At 43.5% G+C, this 27,020-nt stretch overlaps 1 protein-coding gene and 2 non-coding genes across 5 annotated transcripts; all 3 read left to right on the forward strand.

Annotated features, from left to right (window-relative positions):
* Positions 1 to 10,947: 10,947 nt before the first annotated feature.
* On the forward strand, positions 10,948 to 15,660 carry LOC116970756 (cytochrome c oxidase subunit 7C, mitochondrial). Of its 3 annotated transcripts, none has more exons than XM_033017239.1 (3): positions 10,948 to 11,083; positions 12,850 to 12,981; positions 15,232 to 15,660. In XM_033017239.1, the coding sequence occupies exons 1-2, from the start codon at positions 11,006 to 11,008 to the stop codon at positions 12,964 to 12,966; spliced, it is 195 nt and encodes a 64-aa protein (XP_032873130.1). In that variant the 5' UTR covers positions 10,948 to 11,005; the 3' UTR covers positions 12,967 to 12,981; positions 15,232 to 15,660. The 3 variants fall into 3 exon arrangements, with proteins under 3 accessions (XP_032873130.1, XP_032873129.1, XP_032873131.1); XM_033017238.1 differs by having other exon boundaries at positions 12,850 to 12,977; positions 15,226 to 15,660; XM_033017240.1 differs by having other exon boundaries at positions 12,850 to 12,977.
* Positions 12,699 to 12,762, forward strand: LOC116971674. The gene has a single exon (XR_004411551.1). It is a non-coding gene; the product is annotated as a small nucleolar RNA Z39 (small nucleolar RNA).
* On the forward strand, positions 13,037 to 13,100 carry LOC116971673. The gene has a single exon (XR_004411550.1). It is a non-coding gene; the product is annotated as a small nucleolar RNA Z39 (small nucleolar RNA).
* Positions 15,661 to 27,020: the final 11,360 nt, after the last annotated feature.

Raw genomic sequence — 27,020 nt, forward strand, 5'->3', positions numbered from 1 at the left:
ACCAACCCAATCCTTTTCCATAATTACCTTGAAACTTGTCATCACTAGCCACAAAATGTTCCTCAACCAACACTTCCACCACCAGCTTGATTTTATTTCTTTCAGATAATGTCAAGAACAGCCCCTTCTCTGGGAGGGCTGTCTGTCTGAAGAAGGGTCTCGACCCGAAACACCCATTCCTTCTCTCCAGAGATGCTGCCTGTCCGGCTGAATTACTCCAGCTTTTTGTGCCAATCTAAGGGCTATCTACATATTGTGTCAAAACTCGTATGTGGATGCACTTATCAAATTCCACCCTATACATGCCCCTTGCATGAAGACAATTTCAGTCAGTATTGGGAAAGTTAAAATCCCTCACTAATTTATAAATTGTGAATGTAGTTTAACCATTATGTATGATAAGATGGTTACCCAAAGTTAAAACCTCAGTAGATTCAGATTCACATTCATTGTCACATGCACCAATTAATGTACAGTGATATAGAAACATAGAAAATAGGTGCAGGAGTAGGCCATTCAATATGATCATGGCTGATCATACAACTCGGTTTCCTGTACCTGCCTTCTCTCCATACCCCCTGATCCCTTTAGCCACAAGGGCCACATCTAACTCACTCTTAAATATAGCCAATGAACTGGCCTCAACTACCTTCTGTGGCAGAGAATTCCACAGATTCACCACTCTGTGTGAAAAATGTTTTCCTCATCTCGGTCCTACAAGATTTCCCCCTTATCCTTAAACTGTGACCCATTGTTCTGGACTTCCCCGACATCGGGAACAATCTTCCTGCATCTAGCCTGTCCAACCCCTTAAGAATTTTGTAAGTTTCTATAAGATCCCCCCTCAATCTCCTAAATTCTAGCGAGTACAAGCCGAGTCTATCCAGTCTTTCTTCATATGAAAGTCCTGACATCCCAGGAATCAGTCTGGTCATCCACTTGCTTCTCCAGTTCCCCAACATGGTCCTTCAGGAGCTGTACCCGAGTTACCATGCAGCCAAGAAGGATCAGCAATTTAAGCTCAACAACGAAAGGTCATTTGTATTGGAGTCGTGAGGACAAGGATCATAAATATTTTAAACGCAAGTGAAAATAGATGTGAATAGAATCAGATTGGCCGTGAATTAAAGAATGGCTGTGTAGCATAGCTACACTTAAAAATGAGGGAATCTGATACCATTACTTAGAGGCACAAGGGGTGGAAGTGTCCTCTGAATCAGACATATGTGTAGGATAATAGGCTCGACTGAATAGTGCAGTTACCCGCCCACCAATACAACCATAAGTACTAAACTAATATCTGAACGAAGGAACTGCAGATGCTGGTTTAAACTGAAGATAGACACAGAAAAGCTGAGGTAACTCAACGGGACAGGCAACATCTCTGGAGGGAAGGAATGGGTGATGTTTCGGGTTGAGGAAGAAGGGTCTCGACCCGAAACATCACCCATTCCTTTTCTCCAGTTAAACTAATATCTCATTGATTGTCAGTCTTTGCCTTTAGAAACATAGAAACATAGAAAATAGGTGCAGGAGGAGGCCATTCGGCCCTTCAAGCCAGCACCGCCATTCATTGTGATCATGGCTGATCATCCCCTATCAATAATCCGTGCCTGCCTTCTCCCCATATCCCTTGACACTACTAGCCCATAGAGCTCTATCTAACTCTCTCTTAAATCCATCCAGTGACTTGGCCTCCACTGCCCTTTGCTTCTAACTATATGCTCTAACTGAGAGATTCCCTTTAGTGCTCTTCTCTGTGTGCTTATATAAACAAAATAAAGATGCATTGTATTAACATCTACATAGTTGGGCTCCATATCAAATCTTAATCCACAACTGGGGCCTCAGTCATTAGATTTGACAGGACCTCCATATCCATAGCATTGATGTATGTACTCCTCCACATTGATGCACTGTTATTCAACCCCCAGCCATCACCATAAATGTAAAGACTTGATCTTTTGTCATATTAATAATTTGAAGGTCTCCTCAGTTAAATTTCCAATATCCTTAAAAGATTGGAATGACTTGCAAAATGTGAGATTTATACAATCTCGACCACAATCAATTATTTTTACATTCATCAAAATGTTGTACAATACAATTCAAAATAAATCTTTGGAGTGTCTTTCAATGGACAGTGTGGTATTGGGTTGAAATATTATTTTAGCAAATTAAAATGTCATGGAACATTACCAGAATTTACTCAACTTCTTGATTAGAAATACAGAGAACAAAACGGTTTACGTAGATGAAAATCCTAGGAGAAATCTTTGAACTCTGAGTAATTTCTTTGTTAAAGTTAGAACATAAATTTGAGTAGAGCGACTTAGTTTGGAAATCTATATATTAGGGTGTTCTGTTTCTTTTAATAGTCTACACTGAAATGTGGCAGAATGTTTCTTGAATCTAATTGTGTTTAAAAAAGAATGGAACTAAACCATTCATTTGAATCAAGGGTAGAGGATATCAGTCATGTTCTTAATAAAAAACAAACTATTTTCAATACCTAAAATGTCTTGTGGATTGCTGTAAAATATACATTTAAAATATTTATTAGTCCGAGTCCTCCCAAGGGTGAAAAAACAGTTTCAAGTATTCCATGTACTTAACCGACCTCTCGTACGTTTAGAAGATCACAAAATGGATAAATGTGGCTTATTTCAGTTCCGTAATCCAGAAATCATGCACAGTAAATCATTTTTGAAAAATAATAAAGATCAAAGGTCCTGATGACATTAATTTGAGGATGCTGAACAATGCTCAATGACATTGGGTTAGTTCTCTCGTGTGTCAGACGGCGTTCTGCCATCGCTTTGCCACACCCAGTGCCACATCTGTGCCTCTGCGGAGATTGTCCGCAGTGCATGCCTCTCCGCTGCAAGTCAGTAGATGGGCCGTTGTCTGTACCTCTCCACAGTTGCTCTTGCCAGAGTTCGAGAGGCCCCACTTCTTCAGGTTGAGTCCGCAACGTCCCACGCCCGTGCGGTGGTGGTTTCGGTAGTATAAGCCAGGTGGTGTCCTGGTGCCATCTGTGGTTTGGTTTTGGTGCCTGGTACGGTTGGCTCTAGTTCCATGATGCTGTTCCGAATCTTCAGGTGTTTCTTGGCATGTTGGTGATTGTGCAAGGGGTGGCGAGGGTCTGTGTCTGCATTGAAGCGTTCTACAGCAGCTGCCCAATCACGTCTTCAAAATAGTTCGTCGGTGCCTGCCAGCTCGTACAGGTGTTCAACCTTTGTCGGCTTCAGGCATCCTGTGGTTTTCCTGCAGGCAGTGTTCAATGCAGAGTCCATGTCTGCATGTTTAGAGCAGCTCTATACGGGGCTTGCATATTCTGCCACTAAGACACAGAGCACTAGACTGCAGTGTGGATTGTTGTTGGGTCACTTCCAAATGAGCTGTTTGCCAAATTTTCGATGACATGGTTCCGGGTGTTGACCTTTGCCTTGGTTTTCTCAACATGTTGGCGATATGAGAAGGTATGATCGAGGACCACACCTCGGTACTTTGTGGCTTTGCAGTGTTCCAACAGGACATCATTCCATCGCACCTGCAGTTGACGTTTCACATCCCGGATCCGGAGTTGGAAAGCTGCGCTTTGCGTTTTTGTTGGGTTTGGGCGCAGGGAATTGTGTTGGTAGTATGTTGTCATATTCTGCAGAGCAGCCTCTAGTACAGTCTCAATATGGCTGAAGTCTGAGGATTGCATTGTGATGCATAAGTCATCGACAAACAGAAACAACCTACTTTTCAGGGTGATGGGTTGGTCATTGGTGTATATATTGAACAACATTGGGGCAAGGTCACTACCCTGTGGTAGACCATTCTTACAGCTGTTCTGACCATTCAGGCATATGAAGAAGCTGCGGTTTCCATCATTGTTATGATGAACTGGACAAGATGACAGTCCTGTAGTGTTAGTTACAGTTTGGCTTTCATGGTACGGTGGTTTACAGTGTCATATGCTGCAGACAAGTCTACAAATACTGCACCTGTGATCAGCTTCCACTCGAAGCCATATTCAATGTGCTGAGTGAGGTTCATAAGTTGTCCTGTTGTTGACTTTCCCTGGTGGAATCCAGCCTGTTCAGGTATCAAAACATCGTGTACATCTAGGTATGTTGCAAAACCTACCTTGAGCGGGGCTGCAGGTCTGTCCCTGCCCGTGTGCGCGATTTTGGCGCCATTGAGAGGGGGGGCGGATTTAAAACGTGATTTTCCCTAGGCTATGCAAATCGAGGTTATTCAGCCTACTTAGTTGCTGACGAAAAATCACTGTGAGGTTCATTCGCTGCAGCTATTTTTAAACTTAATAGGTTAATTTAATTGTTATAATAGGTTAAAAATTATCCTCTAAACCCACGACCGCCGACAACGGGACGGATCTCATACAGGGGACAACGGAAGGTAGGTTGTTTATTTTTACATTAAAAAGGGCTTCTTAAGATCCCTTTATTCAAAGTTTTATGTTGCGAGCATCTAATTTGGGGCCTCATTAAATCCCGCAGTATTTTTCTGGGCATATGGGGTACAAATCCTCCGCAATGGGAACGTTCCAAACCAGCGCGTTCCACAGAGTTCCACAGGATCCCACTCGAAAGCTGAATTAAATGGCCATTAATTTACAGCAACTGAACACTAAATTCCTTCCATTTGGCCTATAAATTAATGTAAATGAGATTTAAAAACCATGTTTTATTGTGAATTCTTTGTGAATGTTATTTGGACACTTAGGCTATTTAAAAATGTTAATCTTTTCTTAAGAAATGGATAGATGTTTAGATCTAGTAATTGAAGTTTGGAATTAGCTACAATTGGGTAACTAACTAATTATATGCTTTAATTTCAGATCATCCAAGTAAGATTGTTTCATATTTGTTTCAGAATGCTTCAATCTACAATAACTGAAAATTTCTTTCAGTTCTCTTAATTTTTAAGAAGGTTATGGCCATTTCACTGTCCTCGATCACAGCTTTTGTGTTAAGTTAATGGAAAATCACTAGGGAACAAGATGCTAATTTCCGAGTATGAAAATGGCCATAACTTTTTTTAATACTGAAGATATGCAAGTGAATTAGGTGTCAAATTAAACTTATTTTTGTGCTTTATCTGATGGGATAAATTAAAGACTTAATTTTTTTAATCTCAAAATTTTGTAACATTGCTACTACATCCAGCGTGATACGGTTCAGTGTGCATCTTTCCATCAGTTTGTATGGGTGGCACAGCAGGGATATAGGCCAGTAGCTGCTGGGAAGATTGGCATCTTTGCCTGGTTTTGGTAAAGGAACAACCTTGGATTTCCGCCAGATTCGTGGAATGTTAACAATTTCCAGCAGCCATTCTCATGCTCTGGGACCTAGATGTTGCAGCATCTCAGTTCTGATGTTGTCTACGCCAGCTGCCTTGTTAGGTTTCATCACATTCAGGGCTTTGTTGAGTTCGTCCATGGTGAAAGGTTGGATGTACCATCCGTCGTTTCGGTTGTTGCCATTAACAACCTTTAGGGGCGGAGGTTTCTTACCACTACTCTTGCCGTTTAGCAACAACTGGTGGGCAACCTGGTTAGCAGTCACATTTCCACGTGGTTTACTGTAGGTGGGGTCATTACTGAGACATCTCAGTGTCACCCATGCCTTCCTGATGCTGTGTTGTAGGTCTGTTGTTTCTATTAGCTCCTGACATTGTCTGCGTTTTGCCTCATTGAGTGCATCTGTGTGCTGTTTCCCCATCCCAGCTGTTTTGTCTGCAAATGGATCTTCATCGAAAAGTTCTTCGTACATAGAGAATAAAGGGCCTGTCCCACGAGCATGCGACTGCATGCGGCAAGCATGACCTAACGTGGTCCCTTGAGCCATATGGCCTCGCGGGGCTGGTCCCACTTCGATCGCCGGAGCCGTATGGAGTTGTGCGGGGCTGGTCCCGACATCGCACAGGGCTCTGAAAAACTGACCATGTTCAAAAATTCCGCGCGTCAACAGCCCGCCGGCCCGCAGCCGCATTGAGGCCGTACGCACCGCCTCGACGGGTGTGCGCAGCGTCTCGACACCGTACGCAGCGTCCTGACAGCGTACGCCTAGCGCGAAATTCCCACGGACTTCGCTCGAACTTCACATCAACTCGTACGGGATCACTCGACCTCGGCGCGGCCCCCGCTTCCGGTTTGGTCGCGCTTGCCGCATGCAGTCGCATGCTCGTGGGACAGGCCCTTTAGTCAGCAGTTTCAGCATCCACGTGTGCAATGTAGTTAAGCCAGCATACCCGCGGAATGGTTTTGCATGCTACTGTGTAGATCGCATCAACAAACTGGTTGTAGTTGTGCGATGAACTTTCTATATATTGCACGTCATTACCCAAAAGCAGATCCGATGTTAAGATCCAATATAAAAGGTGAATACTGACATAATCCTGCTATTTACTAAATCATTGATATGACAAAATGTAACCTAATGTGTATAATCAGGGTTGCCATGGTACAAAAAAAAAGTTCAGTGATCGAGAAGACCCACGCAAGGATAACAGGCTTGTGAGGAAATTGAGGCAAGGGAATAGGAGAAACAACATAGAAGGGGGAGCAAATGAATTTATGTGGATTTGTGGGTGGGTGGAGGGGAGAGGTAAATGTCCTAAAAGTAATGGAATATCAAAAACTTAAGGCCAACAAGAAGTGGAAATCATAAAACAGCAGTTGCTGGAAATCAGAAATAAAAATAAAACTGTAAGTGCTAGAAGCACTCAGCAAATCAAGAAATATATCTGAGAAGAGAAACAACTAACATTTCACATCAAAGACCCTTTGTCAAAACTAGGAAAAAAAAGAGGAAAAAATGTAATATCTGAAAAGCTGAGACCAAATGAGTTAAAGTTGCACATTGTGTTTCTGAAGAAGGGTCTCGACCCGAAACATCACCCATTCCTTCTCTCCAGAGATGCTGCCTGTCCCACTGAGTTACTCCAGCATTTTGTATCTATCTTCAGTTCAAACCAGCATCTGCAGTTCCTTCATCCGAGTCAAAATGATGACATGCAGAAATCATAATTTCTAATGCAAACTAAGAAAGAGGAAGTGGAGTGAAGTTGGAAAATTCGATATCGAGTCCAGACGTCTAAGAATGTGTCCTGATGGGAGATGAGGTGCAGTTTAGTTCAGTTTCAGACACAATATGGAAATAGGGCCTTCAGCTTACTGAGTCCACACCAACTAGCAATCACCTGCACACTAGTTCCATCCTAGGGACAATTTATAGAAGCCAATTAACCTACAAACCTGCACATCTTTGGAATGTGGGACAAAACTAGAGCACTCTGAGAAAGCATTTGATAAGGTCCCACATAGGAGATTAGTGAGCAAAATTTAGGCACATGGTATTGGGGGGGGGGAGTGCTGACATGGATAGAAAATTGGTTGGCAGACAGAAAACAAAGAGTAGGGATTAACGGGTCCCTTTCAGAATGGCAGGCATTTCAGTGGGGTACCGCAAGGCTCGGTGCTGGGACCGCAGCTATTTACAATATATACTAGACTAAGCGCCTTGAGTATTCTAGAAAGGTGCTATATAAATCCCATCCATTATTATTATTAAGTGGGACCCGTTGGGTCCCAGCATCACAAAGGAGGGCTGGTCATCCAATGCAATATTCCACCTCTCCACCAATTCTAATATTGGTGGCCAGTTGGGGGGGGGGGGGGGGGGGCTTTCTGGAGCGCTAGTATGGGTGTTGTGGGCTGAAGGGACTGGTTTCCAGAGGGCTAGTATGCAAATTGTGCGCCAAATGGATTCTTGGGCTGGCGTCTCAGTCAATCAAGCCTGTTGTGCTGGCAACTCACTCACTCACTCACGGCTGGTGGGCTGGTAGTTGACTCACGACTAATCCTTGAAATTCTATTTCAAGCAAGGTATAAGGCCATCAAATTAAAGTGCAGTTTCTTACCACTTCTAGCAGGGTGCAAGGCCACCAAATTCAAGTGCAGTTTCATACCATTTGAAGTAGGGTGCAAAGCCACTAAAGACAGCGAGTCGTGACCTCTCCCTCCTCCATCTTGCAGAGACTGAGCCACACCCACATTTCCGGGTTTTATAACCCCTCCGGAAAAGGTGTGGCTTTCATGGAGTGATTGACAGGAGAGAGATTCTCAACATTTTTTTTTAAACTAATAACACTTTTATTTTTCATTGATGGGAAGAATGCTCTGCACCTGCTCAGCAGAGGGGCACTGAGTAAGATGGCCAAAAATCTCAGCCGTAAGTGGTAGCGTTTTATCTAAAATCAATATACAGTGCAAACAGGAAGTGCATTTACAGTAGTGCCTTTCAACTTCAAGCCAAAGCACCCAAGCCACCATTTGCAGTAAGTAGTGCATTTCAATTTCATGCCACCATTTGCAGTAAGTGGTGCCTTTTAACTTCAAGCCAATGCATCCAAGCCACCATTTGCAGTAAGTAGTGGCTTTCAACTTCAAACCACACCCAAGCCACACCCAAGCCACCATTAGCAGTAAGACGTGCCTTTCAACTTCAAGTCAAAGCTCCCAAGCCACCATTTGCAGTAAGTAGTGCCTTTCAACTTCAAGCCAAAGCAACCAAGCCACCATTTGCAATAATAGTGCCTGTCAACCTCATGCCATCATTTGCAGTAAGTAGTGCCTTTCAACTTCAAGCCAAAGCACCCAAGCCACCATTTGCAGTAAGTAGTGCCTTTCAACTTCAAACCAAAGCTCCCAAGTCACCACTTGCAGTAAGTAGTGCCTTTCAACTTAATGCCAAAGCACCCAAGCTACAATTTGCAGTAAGTAGTGCCTTTCAACCTCATGCCACCATTTGCAGTAAGTAGTGCCTTTCAACTTAATGCCAAAGCACCCAAGCCACCATTTGCAGTAAGTAGTGCCTTTCAACTTCATGCCACCATTTGCAGTAAGTACTGCCTTTCAACTTCAAGCCAATGCACCCACGCCCCCATTTGCAGTAAGTAATGCATTTTAACTTCAAGCCAAAGCAACCAAGCCACCATTTGCAGTAAGTAGTGCCTTTCAACTTCAAACCAAAGCAACCAAGCCACCATTTGCAGTAAGAAGTGCCTTTCAACTTCATGCCACCATTTGCAGTAAGTGGTGTCTTTCAACTTCAAGCCACACCCAAGCTACCATCTGCAGTAAGTGGTGTCTTTCAACTTCAAGCCACACCCAAGCCATCATTTGCAGTAAGTGGTGTCTTTCAACTTCAAGCCACACCCAAGCCACACCAGCCATCATTTGCAGTAAGTAGTGCCTTTCAACTTCAAAGCTCCCAAGCCACCATTTGCAGTAAGTGGTGTATTTCAACTTCAAGCCACACCCAACCCACCATTTGCAGTAAGTGGTGTCTTTCAACTTCAAGCCACACCCATGCCCACCCAAGCCACCATTTGCAGTAAGTAGTGCCTTTCAACTTCAAGCCAAATATACCAAGCCACCATTTGCAGTAATAGTGCCCTTCAAACCAAAGCTCCCAAGCCACCATTTGCAGTAAGTAGTGTCTTTCAACTTCAAGCCACACCCAAGCCACCATTTACAGTAAGTAGTGCCTTTCAACTTCAAGCCACACCCAAGCCACCATTTGCAGTAAGTAGTGCCGCTGAGGAGGAGGATGTTCACCGTCGGGGATCGGCGTCGGCGTTCCACCAGCCCGACGTGAGGGCCTGAGCATCGGGCCGACCGGGGTGGCGACTGCGGGTGCTCGGAAGGCCCAGACCACGGATGAACATCTGGGAAGATCGGAGGGGAGGCTGGCTGGACTATGGTGCCTTCCTCACCTTGGTGCCACTGTGTTATGTTGTGTCGTGGACTTTCTGTGTTTGTGCTTTTCTTTTTTTAATTCAATTTTATTTTTAATATGTCTTATTATTTATTATGTATTTATTTTTATGATACTGCCTGTAAGGAAAATTCATTTTGTTGTCTCTAATTGAGACAATGACAATAAATTTGAATACAAGATACAAGAATACAAGATAGAAGATGGTAGATAGATGATAGCGTTTTTTCTAAAATCAATATACAACGCAGACAGGAAGTGGTAGATAGATAGATAGATAGATAGATAGATGGATGGATAGATGGATGGATGGATGGATAGATGAGAAAAGTGTCGCTGTTGAACATGGATAGCTGACATTTCAGGTCAGGACCCTTCATGTTTGGCCCTAATTGTCACCTACCCATGTACTCTTCATGGCATTTCATAGCATACTGTAAAAATTCTTAAGGAGTTGGACAGGCTAGATGCACGAAGATTGTTCCCGATGTTGGGGAAGTCCAGAACAAGGGGTCACAGTTTAAGGATAAAGATGAAATATTTTAGGACTGAGATGAGAAAAACATTTTTCACACAGAGAGTGGTGAATCTGTGGAATTCTCTGCCACAGAAGGTAGTTGAGTCCACAGTTCATTGGCTATATTTAAGAGGGAGTTAGATGTGGCCCTTGTGGCTAAAGGGATCAGGGGGTATGGAGAGAAGGCAGGTACAGGATACTGAGTTGGATGATCAGCCATGATCATATTGAATGGCGGTGCAGGCTCGAAGGGCCGAATGGCCTACTCCTGCACCTATTTTCTATGTTTCTATGTTTCTACTCCAGGGATAATGCCTGACCTGCTTAGTTACTCCAGAACTGTGTGTCTTAACTAGCATCTGCAGTTCTTTTGTTTCTACATTTCACAATAAATGTATTTTAACTGATTCTAGGCAAATGGGACAAACTCGAGCAGACAGGTTGGTCAGCATGGACAAGTTGGGCCGAAGGGATGGCTTCATGGCTCAGTGACGTAGGGTTAGTGCCACGTGACTCCAGTAACCCTATCCCGTGACTGGGCTTGTGCGCGGTGCACCCTGGTACTTGTAGTCCGGTGGAAAGATCCTATAGCGCTAGAGGATCTTTGGTCCCATGCACAGGTTCATTTCCGTTTCCGGGGGGGGGGGGTGACGTGACGCCATTGACGGACGTTGCCGCCGCCGCTGCTGTAGACATGGTGTGGGCCCGCACGGTGCGCAACTTCAGCACCTCGCTCATCCGCAGGTCCCATTACGAGGAGGGCCCGGGAAAGGTAGGCTGGAGGGATGGCGGCTGGGCCGGCGCACACCGGCATGGGCGGGGATTCCAGCGGGAAACCGGAGAGTGAAGTTGTGTGTTGGAGCGACGCCGCCCCATCAAGGTCACCATGGCCGCCATCTTAGCGGCGGCTGCTCGCTAGCACTTCCTCCCTCTCTGCCCTCCCTTTCCCCCTTCTCTCTCCCTCCCTCTCCCTTCTCTCTCCTCCCCTCCCTCTCTGCCCTCTTTCCACCCCTCCCTCTCCCCCTCCCTCTCCTCTCTCTTCCCCCCCCCCCTCTCTCTTCCCCCCCCCCCTCTCTCTTCCCCCCTCTCTCCCCCCCCCCTCTCTCTCCCCCCCCTCCCCTCCCTCTCTGTCTCCCCCCCCACTCTCTCTTCCCCCCCTCTCTCTCTCTCTCGCTCTCCCCCCCCTCTCTCTCTCCCCCTCTCTCTCCCTCTCTACCCCCCCTCTCTCTCCCCCCCCTCTCTCTCCCCCCCCCCCTCTCTCTCCCCCCCTCTCTCTCCCCCCCCTCTCTCTCCCCCCCCCCTCTCTCTCCCTCTCTCTCCCCCTCCCTCTCTCTCCCCCCCCCTCTCTCCCCCCCCTCTCTCCCCCCTCCCTCTCTCTCCCCCCCTCCCTCTCTCTTCCCCCCCCCCCTCTCTCCCCGCCCCCTCTCTCTCCCCCCCCCCCTCTCTCCCCCCCCCCTCTCTCTCCCCCCCTCTCTCTCCCCCCCCCTCTCTCTCCCCCCCTCTCTCTCCCCCCCCTCTCTCTCCCCCCCCTCATCTCATCCCCCCTCTCTCTCCCCCCCCCCTCTCTCTCTCCCCCCCCCTCTCTCCCCCCCCCCTCCGCCCCCCCCCCCTCCCTCTCCTCTTCCCCCCCCCTCCCTCTCCCGCCCCCTCCCTCTCTCTTCTCCCTCTCCTCTCCCCCCCCTCCCTCTCTCCTTCTCCCTCTCCCCACCCTCCCTCTGTCCCCCCTCCCTCTCTTCCCCCCTCCCTCTCTCTTCCCCCCCTCCCTCTCTTCTCCCCCTCCCTCTCTCTCTCTTCCCCTCCCTCTCTCTCTCTTCCCCTCCCTCTCTCTTCCCCCCCCTCCCTCTCTTCCGCTCCCCCCCTCCCTCTCTTCCCCCCCTCCCTCTCTCCCCCCTCCCACTCTCGTCCCCCCCTCCCCTCTCTCCCCCCCCTCCCCTCTCTTCCCCCCGCCCGCTCTTCCCCCCTCCCTCTCTCTCCCCCCCTCCCTTCTCTCCCCCCTCCCTCTCTCTTCCTTTCCCCCCCCCTCAGCTCTTCCCCCTCCCTCTCTCTTTCCCCCCCCATCCCTCTCCCCCCATCACTTCTCGTCTTCCCCCCCCGTTCCCTGCTCTCCCTCCCCCCTCACTCTCTCTTCTCCCTCTCTCCCCCCCTCCCTCTATCTTCTTCCCTCCCTCTCCTCTTCCCCCCTCCCTCTCGTCCCCCCCCCTCCCTCCATCTTCCCCCCCCTCCCTCTCCCCCTCCCTCTCTCTTCCCCCTCCCTCTCTCTTCCCCCCCTCCCTCTCTCTCTTCTTCCCCCCCTCCCCCTCTCCCCTCCCCCCTCCTCTCTCTCTCCCCCCCCCCTCCCTCTCCTCTCTCTTCCCCCCCTCCCTCTCTTCCCCCCCTTGGTGAAATTGGTACATGTGATGTGAACTCAACAAAAAGAGTAAAACTATGACAATGTAAACGCTTGCTGATGTACCAAGTCATTTTTTTTGTGTACAATAACATTTTACATGCAATCAATTCCTGCGATTCAAGATATTTTATTTTATTTTGTTGTCCTAGAATTTGCCCTTCTCTGTGGAGAACAAATGGAGATTGTTGGCAATGATGTCAGTGTTTTTTGGCTCTGGCTTTGCAGCTCCATTCCTGCTTGTATGGCACCAATTCCTCAAGAAATGAAACATTATTCAGTAAGTATCATTGTCTGGAATGATCCAGTATTGAAAACCTCAACTGTTTTGTGTTACTGGTACATATGATGTGAATTTTATAAAATGAGTGATACTGTGATACTGTAAACGCTTTCTGATGTACCAGAACCAACAACAGTGTGGAATTTCACAAATTATCCTGTCTCCGTAACTAATTCACATTTTGTTCATAGCCGCAACAAACAATATTAGATACAAGTCTACCAATGAATGTCTTATGAAGATGGATCTGTTTCTCTTTAGCAATTTAAATAATTCCCAAATGGAAACAACTGCGAACAATGGGTTGTGCCATCATCCTGGTTTTGGTACAAAAAACTCCTGACAAGTTGCTGCAATATCATTACCAAAGATGCAGTACACTGACAATAAATGGTACAGATCGAATCTGGCTAATATCCTTAAACATCAGTAAAATGATAGAATGTATTCTACCATCAAGTGGCACTCACCTGCTCACTGCTCAGTTTGGGTTGTACCTGAGCCGCTTGGTGAACAGACCAATTCAGCCTTTGCCTCGTGAGTTGAATTTTGGAAATGAAAGTAAATGCCCTTGATGTCAATGCAACCTGCGGCATAACAGAACCCCTTTAAAATTTGTACTGGTGGGCATCACTCCAATGGTTGGAGCTATGCATTAGACAAATGTAGGTGGTTGTTACTGATCCCAACTCTGAGACTGCAGGCATTCAAGACAGTGTCCTAGGTCCAACTGCCATCATCTGCTTCAATAATCTTTCATTAGAAAGTCAGCAAAACCTTCCTGGCCACTCCCGCTTCTCCCCTCTCCCATCAGGCAAACATAGAAGTGAAAATGCACACCACCAGATTTGGGACAGTTTCTTCCCAGCTGTTATCAGGCAACTGAATCATCATACCACAACCAGAGAACCTCTTTGATGACCTTTGGACTATCCTTGATCAGACTTTGCTAGCTTTACCTTGCACTAAATGTTATTCCCTTATCATGTATCTACACACTAAATGGATCGATTGTAATTATGTATTGTCTTTCTGCTGACTGGTTTGCATGCAACAAAAAGCTTTTCACTGTACACATGACAACGAACCAAACTGAGATAACATTCAAACATATGCTGTTGAGTGGTGAATAGTCCTGGCACTGTGGAAGTTAAGTTTAGTTTATTGTTACATGTTCCGAGGTACAGTGAAAAGCTTTTCTTGCGTGCTAACCAGTCAGCGCAAATACAATACACGATTACAATCAAGCCATCCACAGTGTAGGGAATAATGTTTAGTGCAAATAAAGCCAGTTAAGTCCGATGAAAGATAGTCTTGAGGGTCTCCAATGAGATAGATAATCATGGACCATACCAGGTTCTACCACTACCTAACCACTTTCTTTGATATTCAGTGTCATTTTCAGTGAGATGTCATTTACCATCCACATTCTTGGATTGCCATTGACCAGAAATTCAATTGGACCAGTCATGTAAATTCTGCAGCTTCTAAGGCGCTGCCACACCACTAGATTTCCTGTGTTGGTGTCACTGGAATAACATAGGGAGTGTAACCATATAACAATTACAGCACGTAAACAGGCCATCTCGGCCCTTCTAGTCCACGCCGAACACTTATTCTCCCCTAGTCTCATCTACCTGCACTCAGACCATAACCCTCCATTCCTTTCCCGTGTATATACCTATCCAATTTATTTTTAAATGATAAAATCAAACCTGCTTCCACCACTTCCACTGGAAGCTTATTCCACACAGCAACAACCGAAAGGTCTGAATGACAAATAAAGGATTCAATTCAATTCAATTCTCTGAGTAAAGAAGTTCCCCCTCATGTTACCCCTAAACTTCTGTCCCTTAATTCTCAAATCATGTCCTCTTGTTTGAATCTTCCCTACTCTCAATGGGAAAAGCTTATCCATGTCAGCTCTGTCTATCCCTCTCATCATTTTAAAGACCTCTATCAAGTCCCCCCTTAACCTTCTGCGCTCCAAACAATAATGACCTATCTTCAACCTTTCTCTGTAACTTAGTTGCTGAAACCCAGGCAACATTCTAGTAAATCTCCTCTGTACTCTCTCTATTTTGTTCACTCTAATATGAGTGTAGTCTTGGAAAATTATTTTTTATGGCACTTATCAGGAAAGCATGCTATATTTTCCCTCTGGTTAAATTACTTGGTGTTTATCTTAATGCATCTCTGATTATATATTTCAAATTCTAAAGTGAATACCTTTTTGTCTCCCCAGGTAGAGAACTCCCATCAACTAGTATGATGCCTACTGCTCAGCTTCTCTGTTGAGAGCCTTTACATGGAAATATTGTTGTAAATAAAAGTATTGTCAAATTATTTTTTTCATAATAGTACAATTAATATCTAAAGTGCAACTTGCAAGCTTTTCCATTTTTCCTTTCACCTGAAAGGTTTATGATGGCTGCTTCATGCCTATTGAACAGTTCTTGGGCTGTGCACTTAAGCTATAACTTTGAAGTTAAACTGATTTGTCAATGCATCTGATTAATTATAGTAAAATTCTGATAATCTGCTATTTGTTTGTTTGGAGATTCTGATGCTTTGCAGCTGATGCATTAGGTCCTGATTTCTGAATTCTCTTCAAGCTCACTGGGCCTCAGTGAATACTACTGTATGAATCTAAAAGTGAATTAAACTGTGTTGCGTTAAAGGCAGGAGTCTTAATTATCTGGGGATATCCACTGAAGCCCAGAGGGCTTCCTGTAAATGTATTTGATTCAGAATGAAAGATAGTATGCATTGTGAATGTGTGTTAAATACATTCTTCATATTGGTCTCCTTTGAGAACCACACCTAATAATTTAGTTTAGTTTAGAAATGCCCATGGGATTTATTGGGTAGCTATTTTGCAACTCCTGTGTCGAATGAGGGAAATTGGATGCAGATTGTGGTTGCATAATCTTTAGTGAGGTCATGTGAGAATAGGGGATAACTTTTGATTTATACATCTGCTACTACATTTAACATATTTCAAATTGATTTAGTTATCCTCCCAGGCTCTCAACCTTTATATTGTTTTTTTTCCTTTGGCCTCATCGGTTGCTATTGACGTATTCTGCAAGACTAGGGTGCTGAGCAATTATTTACAGAATAATATTACAGACGCTCCCCCATTTACGTTCTGCAAGCCCTTGCGTAAGTAAGATTTTATGCCAGTCAGAATCACCTTAAAACTATGTAGAAACAAAGAACTGCAGATGCTGGTTAATACACAAGAACACAGTGCAGGAGTATGTCAGCGAGCAGAAAGATCCCAACCCGTAACATCACCTATGCATGTTCTACAGTGATGCTGCCTGTCCTGCTTAGTTCCTTCAGCACTTAGTATAGTTTCACTTTAAAACTAGACACCGATGCTGCTGATCTGCACCAACGAGCCCTTCTTCACCAGCTGCCACATCGACCGGTCAAAGTGGCTATTGATGTGGCTCGAGGTGTAGCCCCTGGCTGACAGCACTTTCTTCAGGCCTCTGTCCACCGACGATGTGCTTGTTTGGCATGGGGTTTCCTCCCCTCTCACCACCTGCTGCTTCTTGCCAACTGTCGCTTTGTCCACGCCACCGCTCCCCCCTACACCACTGCTTCCTCCCACCCCCAGCCATTTTGTTGATAATTCTGGGGGAGAAGGTGGCAGTGAAAGGGTAAGTGAACAAAGTGAAGGCTGGTGCACCTTCTGGAACATGTTGGTGACTTAGCCGGCAATTGCTCTCCACCACTTCCCTCGTTCTCACTCGCCTTCCCGGTGTTGCACTGGTAGTGGTGGAAACTGCAAGAGCAGCGAGCCTTGGCAACTTTATATCGATGAAGCTGACTGGAAGCCTTTGCCATCCTCCCCTTGCAATAATACAGGTCATTTAGGAAACAAACCTTTTATGAATTGTCTACGTAACTGAGTTTACACGTCACCTATTACTCAAGAAGGGGAGTGCCTGTACAATTAAAAGAATGAAATTTAACCAATCTGGGACATGGAGGAATTCCATGACACGGGGGGCTGGGTGATTTGGCTGCAGAGGTGCTGATCATTCCACACTTTTATCGAGCGTCTCCAAATATAATTTGTGGAAATGTTTCCTAGAAAACACGTTTTAAGGCTTTATTTACTGGCAATTTGCAGGTGGGATATAAAATACTGATCTTGAAATTGGTTCCATCCAAAGGTAAACAAAATATGAGGAGAGAACTATGAAAATAAGAACGGTGAATCAGCTGTGGTCAGCAATGGTTAGCACTTAAAATAAATAATATGCAATTTGTGAGAGAAAAATAATCCTTAATGGGAAATGTAGCTGATAGATGTAACTGGGAGAATTTATAATGGGGTGGGGGAGGGTGAAAAGAAATGGCAGAGGAACCAAATAACTTAAGATTAAAACTGATTAATCCCAGCAACCTGAATATCTACATCCTATAGTTTTGAAAGAGGTGACTAACAATCGTGAACATGGATTATCATTTTCTAAACTTCTATTGATTCTGGTACTGTTCATTAAGAAGGGACGGAGAGATATTTCAGTTTTTTCGTGTAATGGCAGATGTTGGCATTATTCCAAAGGATTGATTGCTTCAAGTCCAGCTAGAATTCTAATGAAATATGTGGATGTGAGGCAACATCACAAGTGATTCATAGCATAGGATTCCAACTGATGTTGAAAAATTGTCCAAAACTATGAAGCAACGGGTTTTAAGTAATAATAATGCAATACACATCTTGTAGTTGGAGGAACTCAACAGGTCCAGCAACATCTGCAGAGCCAAAACTGCTCATAACAAGCAAATAGTTTAGTCATCTCTTTGAGCCTGTTGCACCATAGATCAATGGAGGACCCAGTGTAAGGGGGAGAGAAGAACAATGGACAATAGGGAGGGAGTGGGGAGAACGATGGGCATTGGGGGAAACTGTTGGGGGAGGGGGCACAAAGGTGGAGCCGGCATACTTTGTCAGTGCAGTAGGTGGCTGCTATTTGCATACCTTAGGTATGCAAGCAAAGACTTTCACTGTGCCTCGTCACATGTGACAATAAATGTTTCATTTCCATTCCATTCAATAAAATGACATGCTTTCTAGTCCTCAATAATTTCCGGCTTTCTCTCTCCATATCACTTGGCTTCCGTGCAGTGTAAATGTCTCAGTCTCAGCATTGAATATATTCAATGACTGCACCAGAGATCTTTGGGACAGAGAATTCCAAAGATAACAGCCCTTTAAGAGAAAAAGTCTGTACATATCTGAAACTGACTCCCTTACACTTGCATATGGTGTGCACAGCCTAAAATTATAGAACAACTTGTTCTATTTGATTGTGCACGCTAGGTTGATTGCATTCGTCAAAACAGGGCGGACAAAGTGAAGGTTGCAATCTCCCACCCTCCCTTACTCTGAAAATATGCTTTCTTGTTCTAGATAAACCCACTACAGGAAACATTCAGCATCCACCTTGACCAGCTCCTGCAGAATCTCATGTGATTCATAAGATTATCCCTTATTCTATATTCCAATAAGTATTGGCACAATCTCTCTTCACATGTCAACGCTTTGAGTGAGAACCTGCTGGATGCTGCCTCCACTACCTTTATTGTAATCATATATTCGATTGTAACAGGGCTGCCAACATTGGGTGAGAGTTGGGAGGAGGAGGGGGGTGTCCCCCCTCCCATTGGTACGGAGCTTTTGCATTTTCAGCTTGAAATTGTGCAATCTGGTAAATACTGTAGCGAGTCTTTTAACTTACACTTGAATGCAATATTCATGCTTTAAATTGGATTAGCTGAATAAGGTTAGGCTAAATTGCATTCCTATTTACATTCCACAGTGGAGCCAGGCTCTGATAAACAGGTGCAGCACATGAATGATCTTAGTATATTCATGAATGGAAATCAGATTATAAGCAAACACTTGGCCCGTGTTGAGCAACCTGGGTCTCACTGCACACCTGGTACTACTACTGACCCTGACTCCAGTTGCATCCTCCGCTCATTCCTGACCCTAAGTCCAGCCTTACACCTGGTCCCCTATTCTACCCTGATCATAGCTGCTTACCTGCTTAGGTTCCCAGTGCTGAACACTCCCATTGTCCCAGCTTTGATTGCACACCTTGTACTATTCCAGACCTTGACTCTTGGTCTTGCTCCTAGCCCCTCTGCACCTACAATATATCTGGCCCACACATAAAGCCCCATATCTGACCCCCAATTATGTTCAAGTCCACAGGTACTTGTCTAATGCGGTAATCTTTTATGGGGCACTTCACAGACCAAATTGTGTATAACAAAATTTGCCACATCCATTGGCTTCCTTGTTATCTAACCTGCTGGTTACTTTGTCAAAGAAGTCAACAATTGGTTGAACACAATTACTCATCCATAAAATTATACTCACTCAGCTGTATAAGTATTCTGTTACCATTTCCTTCTTTTTCCTAACAAACTGTCCTGAAGTCATTTTCATCCCCAATATGTTCAGTATTTTGCTGTCTTCCTCTCAGCTGGGACTTTTCCGAAATGCAACGTCTAATAACTATATATTTCTGCAATATTATTCTATTAAATGTGATCTTGAGAGTACATAATATGTTCTGTGGTATTCATAACACAACAATGATAAAAAAAATACTTGTTTTGATTGCACCTACCAACATGCATACATTATTATATTACAGTTAAAATGTACCCAGGGCAAATTTTTGTTCCAATGCTCCCCATTCCCAATTACTTTTACATTGAAGTGATTGAAATCCAAGTGAAGTTTAAATGGCATCAGAAAAATAAAACCTCCGTAATGCATGATATTCATTACGTGGTTAGTTGGAGTCAGTATCAGCACAATTACTATATTAAACTTTGAATCTTCAGGTGTCCTGGTTCAAGCCAAAAATAAAGACAAATAATAAACTGCATGCAAATAATTATACTGCACGGCAGATGCAAGTATAATGTGGATAAATGTGAGGTTATCCACTTTGGTGGCAAAAACTGGAAAGTAGACTATTATCTGAATGGTGGCCGATTAAGAAAGAGATGCAACGAGACCTGGGTGTCATGGTACACCAGTCATTGAAAGTAGGCATGCAGGTGCAGCAGGCTGTGAAGAAAGCGAATGGTATGTTAGCATTCATAGCAAAAGGATTTGAGTATAGGAGCAGGGAGGTTTTACTGCAGTTGTACAGGGTCTTGGTGAGACCACACCTGGAGTATTGCGTGCAGTTTTGGTCTCCTAATCTGAGGAAATACATTCTTGCCATAGAGGGAGTACAGAGAAGGTTCACCAGCCTGATTCCTGGGATGTCAGGACTTTCATATGAAGAAAGACTGGATAGACTCGGCTTGTACTTGCTAGAATTTAGAAGAATGAGGGGGGATCTTATAGAAACTTACAAAATTTTTAAGGGGTTGAACAGGCTAGATGCAGGAAGATTGTTCCCGATGTTGGGGAAGTCCAGAACAAGGGGTCACAGTTTAAGGATAAGGGGGAAGTCTTTTAGGACCGAGATGAGAAAAACATATTTCACAGAGAGTGGTGAATCTCTGGAATTCTCTGCCACAGTTGAGGCCAGTTCATTGGCTATATTTAAGAGGGAGTTAGATGTGGCCCTTGTGGCTAAGGATATCAGGGGGTATGGAGAGAAGGCAGGTACCTTCTCCTGCACCTATTTTCTATGTTTCTATGTAATAACATCCTCACACATTCCCCTGCAAGTATTTCTGTCACTCCTTTAAAATATGCCCCTTCTTTGAACAAGCTCTTAAACATCGCATCTGAATCAGTTTCCATCTGATTACATCTCTTGAGGATGTTCATGTACGTGTTCAATTAATAAAACAACAAGATTGGGAACATTTCTATTCAACCTGTCAAAGGAATTTAGGGGGCGGGAGGTTTCAAAATAGTCAGTGAGCTAAACAACCAATAGTTGAGTGGCAAATGACAATAGTGCTACCTTCCCAATATTTAACTGAAGGAAATAATGGGTTATCTGGGCTGTATGTTGCATGTCATTTTAATATTACACTTATCCCATCCCCCTGGACATTCCGGATTAATAAATTAAGTTTTTGTCAACTAAATACAAATCGGGCTAATTTCAAATCAATTACATTAGACAACTCCGAAACATGAAGTGCTGAGCATTGGGATCCAGACATCGTGGACAACTGGCCTCAGTTTCCTGCTCACATCCAGCAGTGCTCTCTGTCTGAACTAGGGACCAGGGGCGTTTTTGAAAGTGGGGAGGCTGAGCGATCACTGATCACTGGCCTTGGGGGTACCCGGCGAGGGAGTGGGGGGATGGTGTGGGAGCGGGGTGTCCCCTCTCCAATAGTAGGGCCTTTTTGAAATTTGGTATTAAAATCATGTTTATCAATTATTTCCTTAGATGCAGAAAAAGCATTTGACCAAGTAAAATGGGAATATCTCTTCACAGTATTGCAGAAATTCCAACTAGGAGAAATTTTTCACACAGAGATTGGTGAATCTGCAATTCTCTGCCACAGAGGCCAGTTCATTGGCTATATTTAAGAGGGAGTTAGATGTGGCCCTTATGGCTAATGGGATCAGGGGGTTTGGAGAGAAGGCAGGTACAGGATACTGAGTTGGATGATCAGCCATGATCATATTGAATGGCGGTGCAGGCTCGAAGGGCCGAATGGCCTACTCCTGCACCTATTTTCTATGTTTCTAAAATGTTATTTCATGGATAACATCATATAACAATCCAACTGCCAGAATACTGACTAATCAAACTCTCATCTAAATTTCAATTATCCAGGGACAATAGACAAGGGTGTGCATTATCACCAATGTTATTTGCCCTTGCTATAGAACCCTTAGCTGAAAGTATAAGAGTACATCCGAGCATTCATGGCTATATTACTAAATATACTACTAATAAGATTTCGTTATATGCAGACGATGTACTATTATATATTACCAACTCCCAAGTCAGTATCCCAAAGATACTAAATCTCATAGAACAATTCAGCTCCTTCTCAGGGTATAGAATGAACTGGAACAAAAGTTAAATGATGCCGATAAAACCTCAAGACTCTTCACACCTAAAATTTCCCTTTAGAATTGCTATGGAAAAATTTAAATATCTTGGAGTCTACGTGACTAGAAAATATCCTTCCTTATTTCAAGCATATTTTCCACCATTAATCACCAAATTAAATGCCCTTATTCAATTGTGGAAAACACTTCCGAGTTCCCTTATAGGTAGAGTAAATGCCATAAAGATGATTTTCCTTCCACAACTACTGTACCTATTTCAATCAATATCGATTTTCCTCCCTAAAAACTTTTTTTTTTTAAACTCGACTGTGATTAAAACTTTATCTGGGATTTTAAAACTCACAGAATTCACAAACGACATTTATGCAAACCTAAAGAAATCGGTGGACTGGCTCTCCTTAATTTTCTTCTCTATTACTGGGCAACTAATATTAAAAATTTAATCTACTGGATGGACGATACATGCCAACAAGTAAACTGGTTAAAAATGGAGAGGGAAGATTGTTTGCTTTTCAATATAGGCACGATTCTTCTCTCTCCAATACATCTGAAGAAATCAATGTATGAGAAAAATCCGATAATCCATAGCACCTTACAAATCTGGAAACAGTTGAAATCAACCCTTAAATTGAAAAATGTATCTCTCCTCTTACCAATTGCCAATAATCCCTCGTTTAAACCGTCTACTTTGCACAAGGCGTTTGGACAATGGGAAAGCTTAGGAATTAAAAAGCTGGGAGACCTTTATGAGATGGGGACTCTCCTCTCGTTTCAAGAATTACAGTAGAAATATCATTTGACAGGTATTCATTACTTCAGATATCTTCAAATACGAGACTATGTGAAAATACACACGCAAGATTGTCACTCCATGGGTCCAGATATACTAAATGAATGCATGAACAGAAAGGCGGATTCAAAAAAGTTAATATCGTACTTCTATAATACCTTTTTAAATCTACATATCCCATCGTCGGAAATAATTAGGCGAGCTTGGGAAGATGAATTGGGTTTAACAATTTCAAAGGATAGTTGGGAGGAAAGTCTTCTATATATACATTACTGTTCTCTTAATTTTAGGCACACACTAATACAATTTAAAATACTGCATAGACTCTATTATTCAAAGTCTAAATTGAACAAGATCTTCCCAAATGTCTCCTATCTGTGATAAATGTCTCCTCCAAGAAGCAATCATAACCCATTCTTTTGTTTCCTGTACAAAATTACATAACTTCTGGAGGGGAATTTTTGATATATTTTCCAAAATAATTAAAACTAAATTGGATCCCGACATTAAATTAATCACACAAGGTATGTCAGAGGCCTGTTCTGAGCTAATGATATTTCAAAGACGTTTCCTTAACTATAGTCTGATAACGGCGAAAAAATTAAATAATTAAAATTTTGGAAAGAGACAACAGTCCCTACAGTGAAGATGTGGATCACAAACATGTCCAAGACGCTACATTTGGAAAACATTAGGCTTGTCTTGGCGGAAAAACCAGATCAATTTCTTAAGACATGGACACCGAATTCTTACAACAATAGCATGGCGCAACACAAATTTAAATTTAAATCTGATGCTGAGTTGGGTTAGGTGGGCGGCGGGGACAAGGGGCAAGGTATATCTCCACCTTTCTTTTTTTCTTATATCTTCTATATCTTTCTGCCACACTACCTTGGTAGTTTAGGGGACTTTCTTTTGTTCTTTTTCGATCTATCTTTTCACATATTCTTTTTTCTTTCTTGTTTTCTTTTTCTTTTCTTTTTTCATTTTCATGGTGTAAGGTTATAAGGATAAAAATGAAGCTGTACAATAATTGTATAATTTTAGGTGTCAAATGTTTTATATGTACAATTTTTTTTAAATCATGTTTTAGTGCATTGTAGAAGTATATTTCAATGTTTTTTGTTTAAAGTATTTTAAGAGATATTCTCTGGATACTTTCAAGAGAGAGCTAGATAGGGCTCTTAAAGATAGCAGAGCCATGGGGATATGGGGAGAAGGCAGGAACGGGATACTGATTGGGGATGATCAACCATGATCACATTGAATGGCGGTGCTAGTTCAAAGGGCCGATTGGACTACTGCACCTATTGTCTATTGTCTAAGAGGTAACTTTTTATGGGATAACTTTTTCCACACAAAGGGTGGTGGGTGTCTGGAACAAGCTGCCAGAGGAGGTAGTTGAGGCAGGGACTATCTCAACATTTAAGAAACAGTTAGACTGATACATGGATAGGACAGGTTTGGAGGGATATGGACCAAAAGCAGCTAGTGTAACTGTGTGTGTGTGGGCAAGTTGTGCCAAAGAGCCTGTTTTCACACTGTATCACTCTATGACTACATTAAAACTCCACCAAGCATAAATACTTCAAAATCAAGTGATCGAGTTTTATTGCCATATACTCAAGCATAGAAACATAGAAAATAGTTGCAGGAATAGGCCATTCGGCCCTTCGAGCCAGCACTGCCATTCAATATGATCATGGCAGTTCATCTAAAATCAGTACCTCTTTCCTGTTTTTTCCTCATTCGCTGGCTAAATGTAACTCTCTTGAAAACATCCAGTGAATTGGCCTCCACTGCCTTCTGTGGCATAGAATTCCACAGATTCACAACTCTCTGTGTGAAGAAAGTTTGTCCTCATCTCAGTCCTAACTGTCCTACCCTTTATTCTTAAACTGTGACTTGAGGCTGCTCCATGGCCGGAGCTGCAGCGAGCGACTCGCCAGCCCAGGAAACACTCGCCAGCCCGGCAAGCTCTCGCCAGCCCCGGCTCCCCGTCCGCATCTGTCCACACGGCTGTTTCTGCTTCCATCCCTCACTCAGCCCCGGCTCTCCAACACCCAAGGCCCATGCAGTTGATATGAGTTTTGAAATTTTTGTTGATCACAGAATTTCTCACGACAGAGCGTGAGAAATTTGTGATCTGCGTCAGAGCGTGAGAATTTGGCGAAATGCGTGATTCTCAAGCTCAATGTGTGAGAGACGACAGTCCTGATTGTAATCATGTATAGTCTTTCCGCTGACTGGATAGCACGCAACAAAAGCTTTTCACTACCTTGGTACATGTGACAATAACCTCAACTAACTGTGAAAGCACATTAGAAATGTCAAGAGCAAAAATGTAGGCTGCACTTCACTTTCATCATTCAGTAAACTGAAGTTATATCATAATTTCCCCAGGACAATATTTTATACTGCATACTGTATCTGTTGCAATAAAAGTCAATGCTCCATCAAAATGTCAATCAGAAGGGTCTCGACCCGAAGCAAATCCATGTTCTCCAGGGAAGCTGCCTGAAACCTGCTGAGTTCCTCCAGAACATTGTGTCTTTCAATGTTCCATTAGTCATCCTAATTATTAATTGTGCCTACTTGCTAACTTTCATGTACTGGGATCTGGTAAACAAACTAAAAAGGATTCTGGGATACATGGTAAATTATTGGATTAGCAACCAAGGTTCTGGTCTATTGTCCATTGTCTATTGATCAGTCTTACGTCTGAGGCCTATCAGGGTAGCAAGTAAATAAACAACTTTAAAACTGGTCTTAATAGAATTAAGGATAACACTACAAGATTGTTGTAAAAGCACGCTTGTTTTCTCAGGATATCGGCTCTGATGGAGAATTAAGTTGGAATATTGATCCGGTTCTCGCTTGCCTGACCCACTGAGTTATTCCAGCATTTTGTGCCTACTGTATAACCAGTTGACTTAACTCACTCTAACCTCAATGTTACTCAGGACTCTCAATTACAATAGACAATAGACAATAGGTGCAGGAGTAGGCCATTCGGCCCGTCAAGCCAGCACCACCATTCAATGTGATCATGGCTGATCATCCCCAATCAGTCCCCCTTCCTTCCTTCTCCCGATATCCCCTGACTCCGCTATTTTTAAGAGCCCTATCTAGAGCATCCAGAGAACCTGCCTGCCCCACCCTCTGAGGCAGAGAATTCCAAAGACTCACCACTCTCTATGAGAAAAAGTGTTTCCTCGTTTCCGTTCTAAATGGCTTACTCCTTATTCTTAAACTGTGACCCCTGGTTCTGGACTCCCCCAACATCGGGAACATGTTTCCAGCCTCTAGAGTGTCTAAACCCTTAACAATCTTATATGTTTCAATGAGATGTACACTCATCCTTCTAAACTCCAGAGTGTACAAGCCCAGCTGCTCCATTCTCTCAGCATATGACAGTCCCGCCATCCTGGGAATTAACCTTGTAAACCCACGCTGCACTCCCTCAATAGCAAGAATGTCCATCCTCAAATTAGGGGACCAAAACTGCACACAATACTCCAGGTGTGGTCTCACTAGGGCTCTGTACAACTGCAGAAGGACCTCTTTGCTCCTATATTCGATTCCTCTTGTTATAAAGGCCAACATGCCATTCGCTTTCTTCACTGCCTGCTGTACCTGCATGCTTACTTTCATAGACTGATGTACAAGGACCCCCAGATCCCGTTGTACTTCCCCTTTTCCCAACTTGACGCCATTTAGGTAGTAATTCTGGTTGATTCTTAACTGCCATGTCAAACCAAGGGCAATTTGGAGTTGGATATTATATGCTGATGTTGCCACTGCTCTCCACATTCCCAGTTCACATGAACAAATATTGTCAATTCAATTTGACAGCTTAAGTTAATATGGTTGTGGATATGACTTGTTTGTTTTCACCAGCAGCTACTTTGAAGAGGCCATGAAATATGTTGAGGGAAACATCTCAAGAGTGAAGAGTATTTTATTGTCATATGCCCTGAAGAGAACAATTCCATTCTTACTTGCAGCAGCACAACGAATATGTAAACCTAGTGTGTATGAAGGAACTGCAGATGCTGATTTAAACTGAAGATAAACACAAAGAGCTGAAGTAACTCCGCGGGTTAGACAGCATCTCTGGAGAAAAGGAGTAGGTGACGTTTCGGGTCGAGATCCTTCTTCAGACTGAGAGTTAGGGCAAAGGGAAACAATAAACATAGACTGATGTAGAGAG

This window comes from Amblyraja radiata, chromosome 3 (genome assembly GCF_010909765.2).
Source record: "Amblyraja radiata isolate CabotCenter1 chromosome 3, sAmbRad1.1.pri, whole genome shotgun sequence".
Taxonomy (NCBI): Eukaryota; Metazoa; Chordata; class Chondrichthyes; order Rajiformes; family Rajidae; genus Amblyraja; species Amblyraja radiata.

Bases quoted from the DNA above. Each gene is read 5' to 3' on its own strand.
- LOC116970756 (XM_033017239.1), top strand. From the start codon at position 11,006: ATGGTGTGGGCCCGCACGGTGCGCAACTTCAGCACCTCGCTCATCCGC. The intron at 11,084-12,849 runs GTAGGCTGGAGG...TTGTTGTCCTAG, and splicing joins ACGAGGAGGGCCCGGGAAAG to AATTTGCCCTTCTCTGTGGA.